At 37.8% G+C, this 15966-nt stretch overlaps 1 protein-coding gene across 1 annotated transcript in view; it reads right to left on the reverse strand.

Annotated features, from left to right (window-relative positions):
* fbxl13 (F-box and leucine-rich repeat protein 13) overlaps nt 1-15966 on the reverse strand; it is a 162011-nt gene that overhangs the window by 47622 nt on the left and 98423 nt on the right. Inside the window, exons 11-14 of the mRNA XM_073066627.1 lie at nt 9500-9598; nt 5106-5226; nt 4817-4979; nt 2817-2936 (exon numbers count right to left, since the gene is read on the reverse strand). Of these exons, the coding sequence (XP_072922728.1) occupies nt 2817-2936; nt 4817-4979; nt 5106-5226; nt 9500-9598 (503 nt within the window). The remainder of the gene's footprint in view (nt 1-2816; nt 2937-4816; nt 4980-5105; nt 5227-9499; nt 9599-15966) is intronic.

The following is a 15966-nucleotide window of genomic DNA, read 5'->3' on the forward strand; positions in this document are numbered from 1 at the left end:
TTACGGTGGCCAACATTTTTCAGCCCCTCATGTGCAGGAAATACTGTAAATGTAACATTTCACGGATTTCATAGACATTCTGCTGCAGAAGAGGGAAGTATATCTATTTCCCATTTGTCATAGAACTGACAGCATAAGCAATTGCAAGCTTCCCAATAGTGCACAGTCCCAAAGTGTGCACTCCACAATGCCATTAGGTTATTACATTTCAGTGATGAATATTTACAAGGACTTTCATTCCCTGAATTTACAACTTTTTTTGACTGCACAGAACATCACAACAGTCATCACAATTGGCAATCATACATTTTAATGTTGTACTATTTATCTTAAGCCATTATTCCAACCTGAAGAGTAGTTACCAGAAGAAATGTAATATCTTCTCACTCTCTGACTCTTGACTCCAGTGCAAAATTTAGATCAACAATTGAACCTATTTGTAAGCAGCTGATTCTTACAATGTCATCATACAGACAGTATACACACAACAGTACTACTATTAGCTCAGTTGTGAAAGCACTTTGTAGTGTATAGCAGAGGAAGCCTTGAAATAGTGGTTGTCTGTTTTGTGGTGCAAATCCAGGAGTCACATAAGACCATAAGACACAAGAGGAGAATTAGACCATTTGGTCCATTGCCACTTCATTATTTTCCTCTCAACCCCCATTCTCCTGCTTTCTCCCTGTAACCTTTTATGTCCTGACTAATCAAAAACCTATCAACCTCCACCTTAAATTGGTCCAATGATCTTGCTTCCACAGCCGCCTATGGTAATGAATTCCACAGAGTCACCACCCTCTGGCTAAATAAATTCCTCCTCATCTCCATTCTAAATAAACATCTCTCTATTCTGAGTCTCTACCCTCTAGTCCTAGACTCCCCCACCAGAAGAAACATCCTCTCTACATCCACTCTACCTAAGTCTTTCAACATTAAATAGATTTCAATAAGATTCCCCCTCATTTATCTAAATTCCAGTGAGTAAAGGGCCAGAATCATCAATCACTCCTCATATGATAAGCTTTCATTTCCACGAATCTCCTCTGAACCCTCCCCAAAGCTAGCACATACTTTCTTAAAAAATGGGCTAAAAACTGCTCACAATACTCCAAGTAAGGCCTCACCACTGCCTTTTAAAACCTCAGGATTACATCCTTGCTGTTATATTCTAGTCCTCTTGAAATTAATGCTAATGCGTTTGTCTTCCTCACCACCAACTCAACCTGCAAATTAACCTTTAGGGAATCCTGCACATGGACTCCCAAGTCCCTTTGCACCTCAGAATTTTCCTTGTTTAGAAATTAGTCTATGCTTTTATTCCTTCTACCAAAGTGCATGACCACACACTTCCCAACACTTTATTCCATCGGCCACTTCTTTGCCAATTCTCCTAATCTGTCTAAGTTCTTCTGCAGCCTCCCTGCTTCATCAACACTACCTGTCCCTCCACCTATCTTTGTATCATCTGCAAACTTGGCCACAAAATCATCAATTCTGTCATCCAAATCATTGACGTACGAGGTAAAAGAAGTGGTCTCAGCACTGACCACTGCAGAAACACCACTCATCACCGGCAGCCAATCAGCCACTCTGCAACCTGACAGTCAGCTAGTATCTTTCCTGTACTACCATGGGCTTTTGTTAAGCAGCCTCATGTGCAATCCCAAGTACACAACATCCACCGGTTCTGCTTTGTATACCCTGCTTGTTATTTCTTCAAAGAATTCCAACAGATTTGTCAGGCAAGAATTTCCCTGAAGGAATCCATGCAGACTATGGCCTATTTTATCATGTGCCTCCAAGAACCCTGAAACTACATCCTTAACAATCGACTCCAACATCTTCCCAACCACTGAGATCAGACCAACTGGCCTCTAATTTCTTGTCTTTTGCTTCATTCCCTTCTTGAGTGAAGTGAAATTAGCATTTCAGCTCAGAAAATGGCTTCAGATCTCCTTTGGAGATGGGGATGGAAGAGAAAGAAAAGGAAGAGGAAAAACTGGGACTAAAGTTGGGTTTTCCCTTTTCAGTTGATTATCCATTACCTACTGATCAGATTTTGACTTCACTGATTATAATCTCAATTCCTCAACAAACTACAACTCTCACCTTACTACTCAAAAAGCCAAATATCCTGAATCTGCTCCTATGTCTTATGTCTTATGGTCTTTACCCATTGCAGACCATTTCAGGGTCTGTTTAACAACAACGAAAGAATAAAAACCAAACAAATCAACTTTACAAACTAGATTTATACACTCATCCATGTCAAATACCACATAAACAACAATGAAGTACCATACAGTCCTTTTATGTCTATTATGTTCATGCTTTTCCCAGGCAGTGCCTCAAATTCTTTTTACCCAGTGAATGATAAACTGCTGTAGTTCTGTAAGTATCTGAAAGTTCCTTTCAACTTTCATATCCAGAATCACAGTGCAAATAATCAAAAGTTGGACTTGCATGCTAGACATCTTTACTCCCACTGCATTACTCAAATACAGGCAAAAATTCAATTCTAAAACTTTGCTTTTTTTTCCAATATTATGCAGTTGAAGATTGATCTTACCTGAAGTGAAGTGTTTTGTACACACTGTGTACTTCCCTAACAGAGTCATCTCTCACAGGATAGCACCATTCTCCCTGTGGAGCATTTTTGGGGAAACTTAAGACTATATTGTCTTGGGAGGGATCATCACTCAGAACTCCTGGGACAGTTATATTGCAATCTTGAACATTAAATTATCAGATTTTTAACATTCTATAAAAGTAAATGGAACTTTATTTATAAGGTAATAATGTATTATGTTGCATACCTCTGTGCGATTTTCAGTATTGATAAATCAGTAATTAAGATGCAGTTGCTGATGTTCAGTTCTCTAAGTTTTTGACCTGAAGCCCCTTCCAAAAACCTTCGTATACCTGCATCAGTGATACTACCATACAAAGCATATCCATGTTATTCATATACAGACATAAACATACTTAACACATCACTTTAGACATATAGCAATCTTTAAAAATAAAGAAAACAGCATAACATTTGCATACAGTTATAAGCTGCCCACAGCAATTTCAAAGTAGCTGTAAAAACTTGTTACCTTACCCTTGCATTTACCAAGAACACCTTTTGTGTCTACTAGAATTCCAAGGCCATACTTTTAAATTCTGAGTATTTTTTCCTTATTATCTTCTGTATTTTTAGCCATGTTGCTTTATTCATACTAAGTTCCTCATAGCATGAAACAGTGCACCAATATGATAATCAACTGAACTCTATTACACAAATTGTGTATAGAATGCTTAGGACATCATTGCTCTGTCATTCATCAGTCCCTTAATAGCTATTTATAGTGGACTATGCACCAAGCCTTGGGAAGTGAGTGGTTTCATAGTAGGATAGCATAGTCCAAATATGAACTAGGGACAGCCCACAAGTGTCACCATGGTTTTGCAGCTAACATAGCATACCCACAAATTGCTAACCCTTATGAATTTGTACACCTTTGGAACATGTGAAGAAACCAAATCACCCGGAGTAAACCCATGCAGTCATACGTAAGAACTCCTTACAGGCAGCAGCGGGAATTGCACTCCAATCATGGTGATTTAAAGTATTAAACTCACTGCTATGCCACTGCGCCACACTGTCATGTACAGATCCTGATTTTATTCCCAACATTTTTCCTGAATTTGGCAGGCAACTAAAATTCTATCAGTTGACATGTGGCAAAGTCAAACAAATGCATTGAGATTCCCGAAGGGTTACCTCAGCAAAGGCAAGTGAAATGTTATAAGAGTATACAAGCAACACTTTTCATGTAAGGAGAAACAATGGTAATTTTCACACTCTAACATATTTATTTTCTTAGTGACAATATTGGAAATTTTACAACTGGAATACTGGAATCTAAAGATTTGGGAAAAAAATGTTTGAAGAACTTCCATACCAGTTTGTTAACTTCAGTCTTGAAAACCTCAGCTAGTATATAGTCTGGTACAGTATAGATAATGTACTTGATCATGTTTTCTACTTGTTTGTAGGCAAGGTTATAGATAACCTTCATTCAGAGTGTTGAGAGATGGTTTCAACATTGGCAATTGACATGGTTTACTCATGATTCAGGAATGTATGGAAGTACTCCTCCCATCTGGTTTTGATGGTTTTGCTTTCTTTCAGGAGTGCTGACCCAATGGAATGTTATGGGACTCTGTCTTCTTTTTTCCTACAGCCTTACAATATGAGAATCTGCTACCTCACTCGGTCTCCACCCATAAAAGGTACATAGCTGGTCTAATATGAGATTCTCTCAGTCTCGTAAGAAAGTATTTTCTTTTGTTCTACTTTCTTCAACAGTAATTATAGATTATATCTTCAAATTATGGATCTCTCACAGCTCTCTGCTCAAGTACACCTTGTCCGTATGTCATTTTGCTCCCTTTTGATGATAGCAGTTTTCAAGAATTATTGCAGTGCTAGACATCCCAGTTCTGAAACCAGCAAACTTCTTTGATTATCCAAATGAACTCATGAAAAATGTACTCCTTAACTATTAGACAGAGTCAGCACTCAAAAGAAGTAAGCTGAGAATTTGATGAGATTGGAAAACCTAACCTATTAGTGCCTAAAAAGAAAATTTGACTACTTAATGAGAATGATAAACCTAACCCAGTTAATAAATGCCATCATTCTAGACCATTAACACTAAATTATTTTAAACATTATAACTGTAATATCTTCTTGGATTAGAAAAAACAGGTCATAACAGGTTATTGAAGAGTCCTAAATAGGCAGAAGTTTATTTAGCAATATTACCTCATACAGTCTGAAATATTCAACACAATAATATTTTTCAGTGTTGATATGAATTTCAAGCTGTTGTCTGTTATTCTTGAGCAGTCTGCTACATAGATATGATTCAAATTTGGGCAACTGGTGCTGAAGATTTTGAAGCTTGCGTCAGTTATACGTTTATTACCTATTGTGGCAAAACAGAAGAGTTATAGTCCAAAAGTTCTTTTGGAGTAATTCTATTAAGGGTTCTATCAAATAAGTAATTTGTAGAAGTATTTGATGTCATAAGGTATTTCATAATTTGTCAAACCTTCAGTTTTAAATGTGGTAAGCTTGTTGCCTTGGACAAGTGCTTTAATAGCTGTATCAGATATGTGCGGCGAGCCAAGAAGTGTAACAGTTGTGAGGTTATTGTAGTAGCCAACCATAGCCTTAAAGAAAAAATAATGGTCAGCATTATTACTAGGTTTTTTGGTGATTAAAAAAAGGAAAACAAATAAAAGATTGGATTAGTAATTAAAAAGCAAAACAATGCAGATGCTGAAAGGCATAAAATAATGTAAAATCTCAATTTTGTCAGGCAGTATCTATGCAGAGAGAAACAGAATTGTTATTTTAGATTGATGACCACCTATATAAATATGTTTGGAATAGTTTTCATAGAAGAAAAGGGATTTGAAAATAATCTATCCAGGAATTATTTTTGTATGTAACATTCCTTCTTTAGTTTTCAATTAAAGAACACAACAGCAGACTTAATATCCAAGACATAAAAGAAAAAAATGCTGTAAATACTCAGCAGTTCAAACAGCATCTGTGAAAAGAGAAACAGAGTTACTTCAGTTGAAGGTCTTTTGTTAGGATATTGATTCTATAATCTCCATTTTACTTTCCATAGATGCTGCCTTGATCTACTGAGTTTTTTTTCAGTTTTCTCTATTTTGATCAGATTTTGAGTACAGGTATATGCATTTTATTTTTTCTATGGTCCAACACATTTTTTTCAGTTCAGCAGATCTTTCTAAATTAAAGAGCTATATAATTTGACCCATCATCATAATGATTAACAGTCCAGTTTTTCTTGTACCAGTAAATCCTCACTCTTTGAAATCTCTCCAAACTTTGGAAATTTCCTTTCAGCAGTAATTGTGGTGCATGAGTTGTGATTTGCAGCTCCTTATCAATGGTGAATCTCACTGGAAATTCTGACTATAGAATATAAGAAGTAATCCATTTATATCTTGCTAACAGTTAATCAGATTGATACTGATATGGTCAAATAAAGAGCCATTCAGCCCATTGACTCTGCTCTGCCATTCCATCATGGCTGATCCTGAATCTCACTCAATCCCAAACATCTGCCTTCTTGCCATATCCTTTGATGCCCTCACCAATCAGGAAACTAACAACTTCTGCTTTAAATGTACCCACAGACTTGACCTCCATTGCAGTCTGTGGCATAGCATTCCACAGATTCACCACCCTCTGGCTAAAACAATTTCTCCTTACCTCTGTTCTAAAAGGTCGCCTCTCAATTTTGAGGCTATGCCCTGTAGTTCTGGATACCCCCACCATAGGAAACATCCTCTCTATATCTACCTTATCCAGTCCTTTCAATTTTCGCTAGGTTTCAATGGGATCCCCCTGCATTCTTCTAAATTTCAGTGAGTACAGGCCCAAAGCTACTGAACACTTCTCATATGTTAACCCCTTCATTCCCAGAATCATACTTGTCGACCTCCTCTGGACAGCATGACAACAAATCCTTTCTGAGATCCTTTGGGGCCCAAAACTGTTGATAATGGGACCAAAAGACATAGCAGCAGAAATTAGGCCATTTGGCCTGTCAAGTCTGCTCCACCATTCATTCATGGCTGATCCTTTTTTCCTCTCCTCAGCCCCACTCTCCAGCCTTCTCCCCGTAACCTCTGATACTATATCCAATCAAGAACCTATCAAGCTCTGCCTTAAATAGACCCAATGATCTGGCCTCCACAGCTGCCTGTAGTAATAAATTCCACAAATTTACCACCCTCTGGTAAAAGAAATTTCTCTGCATCTCTGTTTTAAATGGACTTTATCCTTGCAACAAAGAAGACTGAATGGAGATTTGATAGAGGTATACAAAGTTATGAAGAGTATAGATAGGGTAAATGCAAGCAGGCTTTTTCCATCTATGGTGGGTGTGACTACAACTAGAGGTCATGGGTTAAGGGTGAAAGGTGAAAAGTTTAAGGAGAACCAGGGAGAAACTTCTTCATTCAGCAGGGTTATGTGAGTTAGAATGAGCTGCCAGAGCAAGTGGTGCATGCAAGCTCAATTTCAATGTTTAAGAGAAGTTTGGATAGGCACATGGATCGTGCAGGTATGGAGGGCTGCAGTCTGGCTGCAGGTCGATGGCAGTAGGCAGCTTAAATGGTTTGGCATGGACTAGATGGGCCAAAGGGCCTATTTCTGAGCTGTATTTTTCTGACTCTATGATTCTACATGCATGCATTGTATCTCAACACATTAAAGTCCGAAAAGTAATTTGTGCCTACTTTTTTAAGTTCACAGTAAATGTAATCATCTGTTATGGAAATATAATAAACTGTTATGAAAATATGAAAATGACTTTTAAATATATATTTTAATCTTTCAATAAACACTTGTAAACGGTTACTTACCAGTTGATCATGTCAAATGGCAATCAAAATTTATCAACACTTCTGCTTAACCTATTAAGAAATTAGTCCATGATGAACCTGCTTGCTGAAATTTGGACTCAAAAAGATCAGATTTTTTGTTTTTATGATTCATGCTCCCAAAATGGATTAAAGATAACTTGAATCTCAACAGGGATATCCTAGAATTCATTAATAAGTGATATTGTTCTTGTTCAGGGTTTTTTTCATGAAATTGTGCTCCCTGAACAAAACAAGTATCATCAAGTACCAGCCTGTATCATCAGATTTTCTAAGAGTGGATGCTTAACAAACAGCCTATACCAAAGCTGATTTTTTTAAAAAAGAAATTATTCCTACAAAACTAGATCTACTGCCCGCACAACTATACAGCACCTGATGCTGCTAGCCTAGGGATGATTCAGCTCTTGGTACTTGCCTTAAGACTATTGATGGTCAACATAGTCACTCCAAACTGGCCCCAGTAGTTTGGCAAGACGGCTCAGGAGAGACAATAATCAGCTCTTCTTTTTGCTGTCACTCAGAAACCAGCCCTTTCCCCAAACTTGTCTGGTATACTGATTTTTACATTAGCTATCTTATAGGAAATCAATAACAGAAATAATGCAGATATTCACTGGCTTAGCAAAAAATCCATATTCAATGTCTTTAGTAAACTGACTGGCTGATTAGCTGCATTACAACCTGGTCCAGGAACACCAATGCCTTTGAGCAGAAAATCCTACAAAAGATAGTGGATTTGGCCAGTACCTCATAGGTAAAACCCTCACAACCATTGAGCACATCCACATGAAACAGCGCCATAGGAAAGCAGCATCCATTATCAAAGATCCTCACCACCCAGGCCATGTACTTTTCTCACTGCTACCATTTGGTAGAAGGTACAAGTGCCTCAGGACTCACACCACCAGGCTTAAGAACAGTTACTACCCCTCAATCATCAGGCTCTTGAACAAAAGGGAGAACTACACTCATTTAACGACTCTTTTAGCTTGTTATTTCATGCACATTATTTATTGTTATTTATTTATATCAGCATTTACAGAGTTTGTTTTCCATTGATCCTGTTTACAATTACTGTTCTATAGATTTGCTAAGCATGACTGCAGAAAAAGTATCCCAGGGTTCTATATGGTGACATTATGTACTCTGATAATAAATTCAGAACTTTGAATAACTACGAAACTATAGGATAAGATTCTATGACTTCTAGTAAGTACGTATATTAATAATGATTGTGGCTTATTAGGAAACCAACAGAAATGATGAAAGGAAATGATAGTTTTACCTGCTAATTCCATAAGGCAATATAGCAAAATTTTGCCTGATATAGAAAACAGTAAAATAATAAGTCAAAGGTAGAAATGAACTGAGCAGCAGCCAACAAGCAACTTGGAAAGTAAGAGCTGAAACTCATGATATCAGATTCTGTAATAACAAATTGTAAAAGGATAATTTAGAGAAGCATTATTGAGGAAAGACAATTTCTAAATGTGGACACCACACATGAAGAGGCAATGATGCCATTGAGAAAGAAAACAGAGTGTAAAAAAATGTTGGCTCTTTATGTTTGAGGCTTTTTTTATCAAAAAAGAGATAATTTTTCAGGTGCAGGTACTGCCTATCAACAGAAAGCTTTGGAAAAACTCAGAAAATCAGATATCATTCATGGAGGTAGAAAATGAATTAATATTTCAGCTTAATGAAATTCCATCAAATCTGAAAAAAGTTCAAAAATCCTTATGAAAGGTCAACAACCTGAAACATTAACTGAGTTACTTTCTCCACAGATTCACCTGGCTTCCTGAATAGTTCCAACTATTTTGTTTTTATTTCAGGTTTCCAGAATCTGCAGTATTTGCTTCTTGTGATTCAGGTTCATTCTTTTGAAGCAAACAGGACATCTCAAACAAATATTCTTACTTAAATTTTTAAAACAATACAAAGTATTTTGGTTCAATTAACAAATAAAAGAAACACTATTATTATTATATAGTTGATAAATTTATACCGCACTTACTGTGATGCAGTTGGTCGTAAGTGTTGCCATATCATTGATAACAAGGTGCTCAATTTTATTGCAAGCAATTCCTAATGACTTAAAGCCTCTCACTGAAATCTAAACAAACAAAAAATACATAAAACATAACTTAAACCTAAGTTAATGTAAATACATTTTGTTTGAGTATATCAGTTTAAACAACAATATGATTTTTTTGTTAAAAAGGTGCTTTGTGTTCGCTGACAATTTAGATTGGCAATTAGCAAGTAGAAACATCTTTCTCTATATGCCTTTTAATCAGTATGTCAACAAATAATTTGCAAAACGCACAGAATACTCTTCTTAGGAAGCGACATAATCATAAATACAGTGGCAGAAGCTGTTGTTTAAGTTCAGGAAACTTCCTGGAGCTGGTTTTATATAGCTTTCATTTGCTTGCACCAGGGAAACTCCTACAGAGAGCTAAAGATCAAAGAATGAGTCCAATTACTAAGACAAATACACTTCCTTCAAAAGGGGCTGGCTGCCAGTTGGATTAATAAAATGTTTGCTAGTGAACATACTGAAAAAAGTTAATCCTCACAGCAATCCAGGTTCAACTCTGTCCTCCAGTGTTGTCTGTACAATAGTTTGTACATTCTTCCTGTGATTGCATGGGTTTCCCTTGGGTGCTCCAATTTTCTCCCTTCTTCCCAAAGATGAGTTAGTTGGCCACATTACATTATCCCCAGTGTGTAGATCAGTAGTAGAACCTGACTGAATATGGGGAATATTAAATAAACATTAGTGTAAAATTAGAGTAAATAGATGCTTGGCAGTGGCCATGGACTAAGTGGTCTGAAGGACCTGTTTCTGTTTTGCACTGGCAAAATTTTATTACTAGCAACAGGTCAACGTCACTTCTTAAACCTAGCCATATTGATACAGTAAAATGCTATTGTGACTAGTGCCCAGCCTTGCTAAGGCAGTCATAAATGAAAATGCCATTCACAATACTACTTTTACTACCTTATTTGAATAAGCCCTCCAATATTTGCCTGACTGCTTCCAGCAAAAGGCGCAAGCCTTACCATGAGCACTGAAATGCAAAGGAAATCAGGATACAAAGCCCTCATTAGTTTCCATTCTCACCTGCCCAGGACCATCAGTGTTTATCTGACACATAATCATGGTCCAGGAGGATGGAGCTCACATCATCATTATAAAGGCAGGATGTATGCCATGTGAGCAGTTAGGTTGTTCAAATGTAAATTGATATCTTTAAAGTAAGTTAAAAGGCTAAATCTGCAAAACTGTAGTAAATATTTAAGTGATTCTTCTTTTACATGATTCCTTTGGTATCAAATGAAAGAAGAATGAAGTTCTGTTCCATCTGTAATACTGGTTTTCTTGCTAAAATTAATAACAGAAGAATTTCACTCCCTAAATGAAAATAAGAAAACAGCATACCCCAATGACAGAATATACTATAAGCTCTATTTGAGAAACAAGTATGAGCCAATTTGTTGTTCCTACTGCTTAATGTGTGCCAGGTTGTGAAGACTGGAGAAAGTAATCAAAGGAAATTGGAAAACCAGCCATAATAAAGAGCTCATTTGTGTTTTGCTAGAACAATCCTCATGGGTGGGAAGCTCTCAGTTAAAACCTGCAGGATCATTCAAACAAACTTTTTTGAAGGAGTAGCCAAGAAGGTCAATAAGATCGGAGCGGAAGATGTATTTATATGGACTTCAGTAAGGACTTCGATAAAATTTTGCATGGTAGGCTGCAGTGGAAAGCTAGATCACATGAAATCCATGGTGTGTTACTCACTGGATAAATGGATAAGTTGGCTTAATGGTAGGAATTTCTGCCAAAGTGTTTTGGCAGAAGATTAATTTTTTGAACTTTAGGCCTGTGACTAGTGGTACTTCCAGGAGCAGGCACTAAGCCCATTGCTATCTGTCATCTATTGCATGTCAATGATTTGGATGAGAATATACAAAGGATGGCTAATAAGATTGCAGATGACACTAAAGTTATTGGTGTTGTGGACAGTGAAGATGATTATCAGGAATTACAGAGGGATCTTAATCAGCTGGGTAAGAGGGCCAAGGAGAGTAAATGGAGATTAATTCAGCTAAGTGTGAGGCATTGTATTTTGGGGAAGACAAGTACCAAAGAAAAATAAGGTAACATGCCTTAATGACTAGCACCCAGTGGCTTTGACATCCACCATCAGGAAGTGCTTTGAGAAGTGCTTCCAGCCTCCCAGACAACCTTAACCCACTGCAATTTGCCTACTATTGAAATACATTCATGGCAGGTGCCACCTTCCTAGTCTTACACTTATCTCTGGAGCATCGGAACTGTAAAAACACCTACATTAGACTATTGTTTATTAACTACAGCTCTGCCTTCAATACTTCCAATTTTCAGTATTTCAATAATTCCATACAAACACTTCTTCAAGCTCCTGGATCTGGGACTCAAGACCTCCCTTTGCACCTGGATCCTTGACTTCCTAACCATCAGACTGCAATCAGTAAAAATAAGAAATAACATCTCCATCACAATTATCCTCAACACTGATGCCACATTGTGACTGTATCTGCCAGTCATGAGTTTGTATATCTCTTTCAGGTCAGCTCTAAGCCTCCTATGATCCAGGGAAAACAAACCCAATCTCTCCTTATAGCTGACATCCTCCTACCCTGGCAGAATCCTAGTACACCTTCCATGCACCTTGCTCAGCACAATCACATTCTTTCTTTAGCGTAATGCAATGCTTCAAGTGCAGTCTAAACAGTGTTCTGAAAAGTTGCAACATGATGTTTCAAGTTTTATATTCTATTCTTTGGCTAATGGCATGATAGCATACATGAAAGAAGATGGCACCAGCAAACAACCCAACCAAGGGCGGCAGTTCACAAGACTACTGCTTTTGCCTCTTTTACGTCTTCTCTTTCTTTCAAAGGTGGTTCTGCTACTGTTGGAACCTGTGATCTAAATTTTGGTGGGGTGTTTTCAGGTCAATTGAACAATCTGGCCCTTTACTGTCTCCGAGAGTGTTCTGTGAAGCTTGAAACCACAGTGTGTCCTCAAAGCCTGGAGATGGGGCATGAGTCAATAACTGATTATATTTCTTCCCAATCTTGCCAATATTGTGTCAAAGAAGATTGAACTAATTAGGAGTAAGCAGAAGATGAACGGATGTTCTGTGCTGTCTATCACCATCTTGCTTGCTGCTGCCAGAGGAAGGTGTCTGCATGTGATTCATTCTCTCTCTCTCTATTTCTCTCTCTCCCTGCATTCATGTCTCTCTCTCCCTTTCAATGTTGCCGGAGGATTGTGCTGGAGACCTGGGTCTTGGGCAAGATTTAACCAAAACAGTTTGTGGATTGGACTCTGTAGTTCAAGTTATGTTGTGTTTCTGGTTGCTGGTCACTCCTTTTCTTTGTTGCTATTTTGTGTGATTTTGATCAGAGTGACCTGCAGATAATGCACAGCGCTAGTTTGAACTGAACTGATCTGAGCTGATTAAAATGAGAATCTTTTGATTTTGCATTTTATATTCTGTGTTTTTCTCTTTTTTTTTACCATTTGTGCGATTTGTTTTTGGCATGTTGGGGGGGGTGGGAGGTTGATGTTTCTTCTTTGAACAGGTTTTCTTTGTTTCGTGGTTTTCTGTGGGAAGATGAGTTGTTTACTGCATACATACTTTGATAATAAATGTACTTTGAATCTTACAGTACGTTTACTCCACCACCTATCTCCCACTTTCATGGAACTCTGGATCTTTACCCCAAGGTTTCTCTATTTATCAACACCTATTAGAGCTTGGCCATTTACTGTATATAACCTATCCTTATTTGACTTCCCAAAATGCTTCACTACACTTGTTGGGACTAAATTCCATCTTTTTTTTGCTCACTTTCTATATGTTACTGTAGCTTTAAACAACCTCTTTGTTATTCATACCAGCAACTTCCATGTCATCTGCAAAATTACTAAATAAACCTACATTCATATCCAAATTGTTAATATATATCATGAACAATAGAAGCTCTAGCACCATTTTTTACAGTATCATAGATTTCCAATCAATGATCACAGACTTCCAATCAGATAGGCATAACTCCACTAATGTCACAGTGCACTGCCTCCTATCACCAAAACAACTATAGATCCAATTTGCTAGCTTGGCTTGGATTTCATGTGCATTGACGTTCTGGACCAGTCTACCATGGAGGACTTTGTCAAAGGCCTCACTAATGCAAACAATGTCTACCACCCTTTTCTCTGATAATTAGGAATGTGTAACTGATAGGTCATGTTAAAATGGGACTTGGGAGATAATTGTGACTGAAGTTTATGATGGTGAACCAAGAAGTTTATTTATCATCCAGTGCCTGCTTGCCTAATGAGTTAAAATTGAGCCTTTAAAAGACAAAACATTATTAATCAGAAATGCATTAATTTATTTCATCTTGAAAGGCTGTGATTTAAATACTGTCTAATTTATTGAAGTACTCATGATTGGCTGATGTCCATGTCATTTATGATAATAGGTAACCAAATCCCTTGTGTGTTAAAAATGTGTTTTATCAATTCTCAGCTGAACTATGTGTTTTTTTTTTACCTTGGAAATTATGTAGGTGTTGAAATTTTCTCTATTTTTCTGTTACTTTTTGTTTATGAAAATTAGGGTATAGAATGCATCCTGATAGGCAGAAATGGGGAGAAGCAACAGAACAAACATAAACTGAAGTTCCAGGGTACAACCACCAGAGATAGCCAGAATCCAAATCCAACTGAAGTCAAGTTAGGAAAGATGTTGATCTCGATGGATAATGCATGGGTACTATGCTTTCTGAGGGTCATCAACTATCAAAAATTTCCTGATGTGAGGGTTTAAGAAGGATAAAGTATATATTTTTGTGCACATTCAAGTCAACTCACTTTTATTGTCATTTCGACTATAACTGCTGCTACACTACATAGTAAAAATGAGACAATGTTTTTTCAGGACCATGGTGTTACATGACATAGTACAAAAACTAGACTGAACTACGTGAAAAAACAACACAGGAAAAAAAAACTACACTAGACTACAGACCTACCCAGGACTGCATAAAGTGCACAAAATAGTGCAGGTATTACAATAAATAATAAACAAGACAATAGGGCAGTAAGGTGTCAGTCTAGGCTCTGGGTATTGAGGAGTCTGATAGCTTGGGGGAAGAAACTGTTACACAGTCTGGTCGTGAGAGCCTGAGTGCTTTGGTGCCTTTTCCCAGACCGCAGGAGGGAAAAGAGTTTGTATGAGGGGTGCGTGGGGTCCTTCATAATGCTGTTTGCTTTGCAGATGCAGTGCGCAGTGTAAATATCCGTAATGGCGGGAAGAGAGACCTGATCATCTTCTCAGCTGACCTCACTATCTGCTGCAGTGTTTTGAGATCCGAGATGGTGCAATTTCCGAACCAGGCAGTGATGCAGCTGCTCAGGATACTCTCAATACAACCCCTGTAGAATGTGATGAGGATGGGGGGGGGGGGGGTGGGAGATGGACTTTCCTCAGCCTTTGCAGAAAGTAGAGACGCTGCTGGGCTTTCTTAGCTATGGAGCTGGTGTTGAGGGACCAGGTGAGATTCTTCGCCAGGTGAACACCAAGAAATTTGGTGCTCTTAACAATCTCTATCGAGGAGCTGTCAATGTTCAGCGGGGAGTGGTCACTCCGTTCCCTTCTGAAGTCTCTGAAGTCAACAGCCATCTCTTTTGTTTTGTTCACATTCAGAGATAGGTTGTTTGTTCTGCACTAGTCCGTTAGCCGTAGTGTTCACAGTAAATACAAAGGAACACTATAGAACCAATGAAAGATGGACAAACCAACAATGTGTAAAAGATAACAAGCTGTGTAAATACAAAATGAAAATAATAATTATAAATAAATATTAAATATCAAGAACATGAATTGAATAGTCTTTGAAAGTGGCCCATAGGTTGTAGTGGGTTGAGTGAAGTTATCCCCTCAGGTTCAAAAGCCTGATGGTTGAGGGGTAATAACTGTACTGAACCTAGTGGAGTGGGTCCTGAAGCTCCTGTACCTTCTTCCTGATGTCAGCAACAAGAAGAAAGTATGGCCTGAATGGTGGGGGTCCTTGATGATGGATTGTGCGCTCTGAGTAGATGTGCTCAATAGTGATGAGGGCTTTACCTATGATGGACAGAGTTTTACCCACTACTTTCTATGGGATTTTACATTCAAGAACATTGGTGCTTCCAAATCAGGCTGTGATGCTGCCAGTCAATATACTCTCACTACACATCTATAGAAGACGACAGTTTGTTTATGAGCACATTTGCTCATAAACATACCATCAAAAAGATCAAGTAGACAGGCTGTCATACAATATTTTGATAATAATAAGGAACTGAATAAGCAGGCAGGTGTCCTAAAAGTAAGTCTGGGATCAGCCACTGGTATACAGACAGGAACTCTGACA

This window comes from Hemitrygon akajei, chromosome 14, assembly GCF_048418815.1.
Source record: "Hemitrygon akajei chromosome 14, sHemAka1.3, whole genome shotgun sequence".
Lineage (NCBI taxonomy): Eukaryota > Metazoa > Chordata > Chondrichthyes > Myliobatiformes > Dasyatidae > Hemitrygon > Hemitrygon akajei.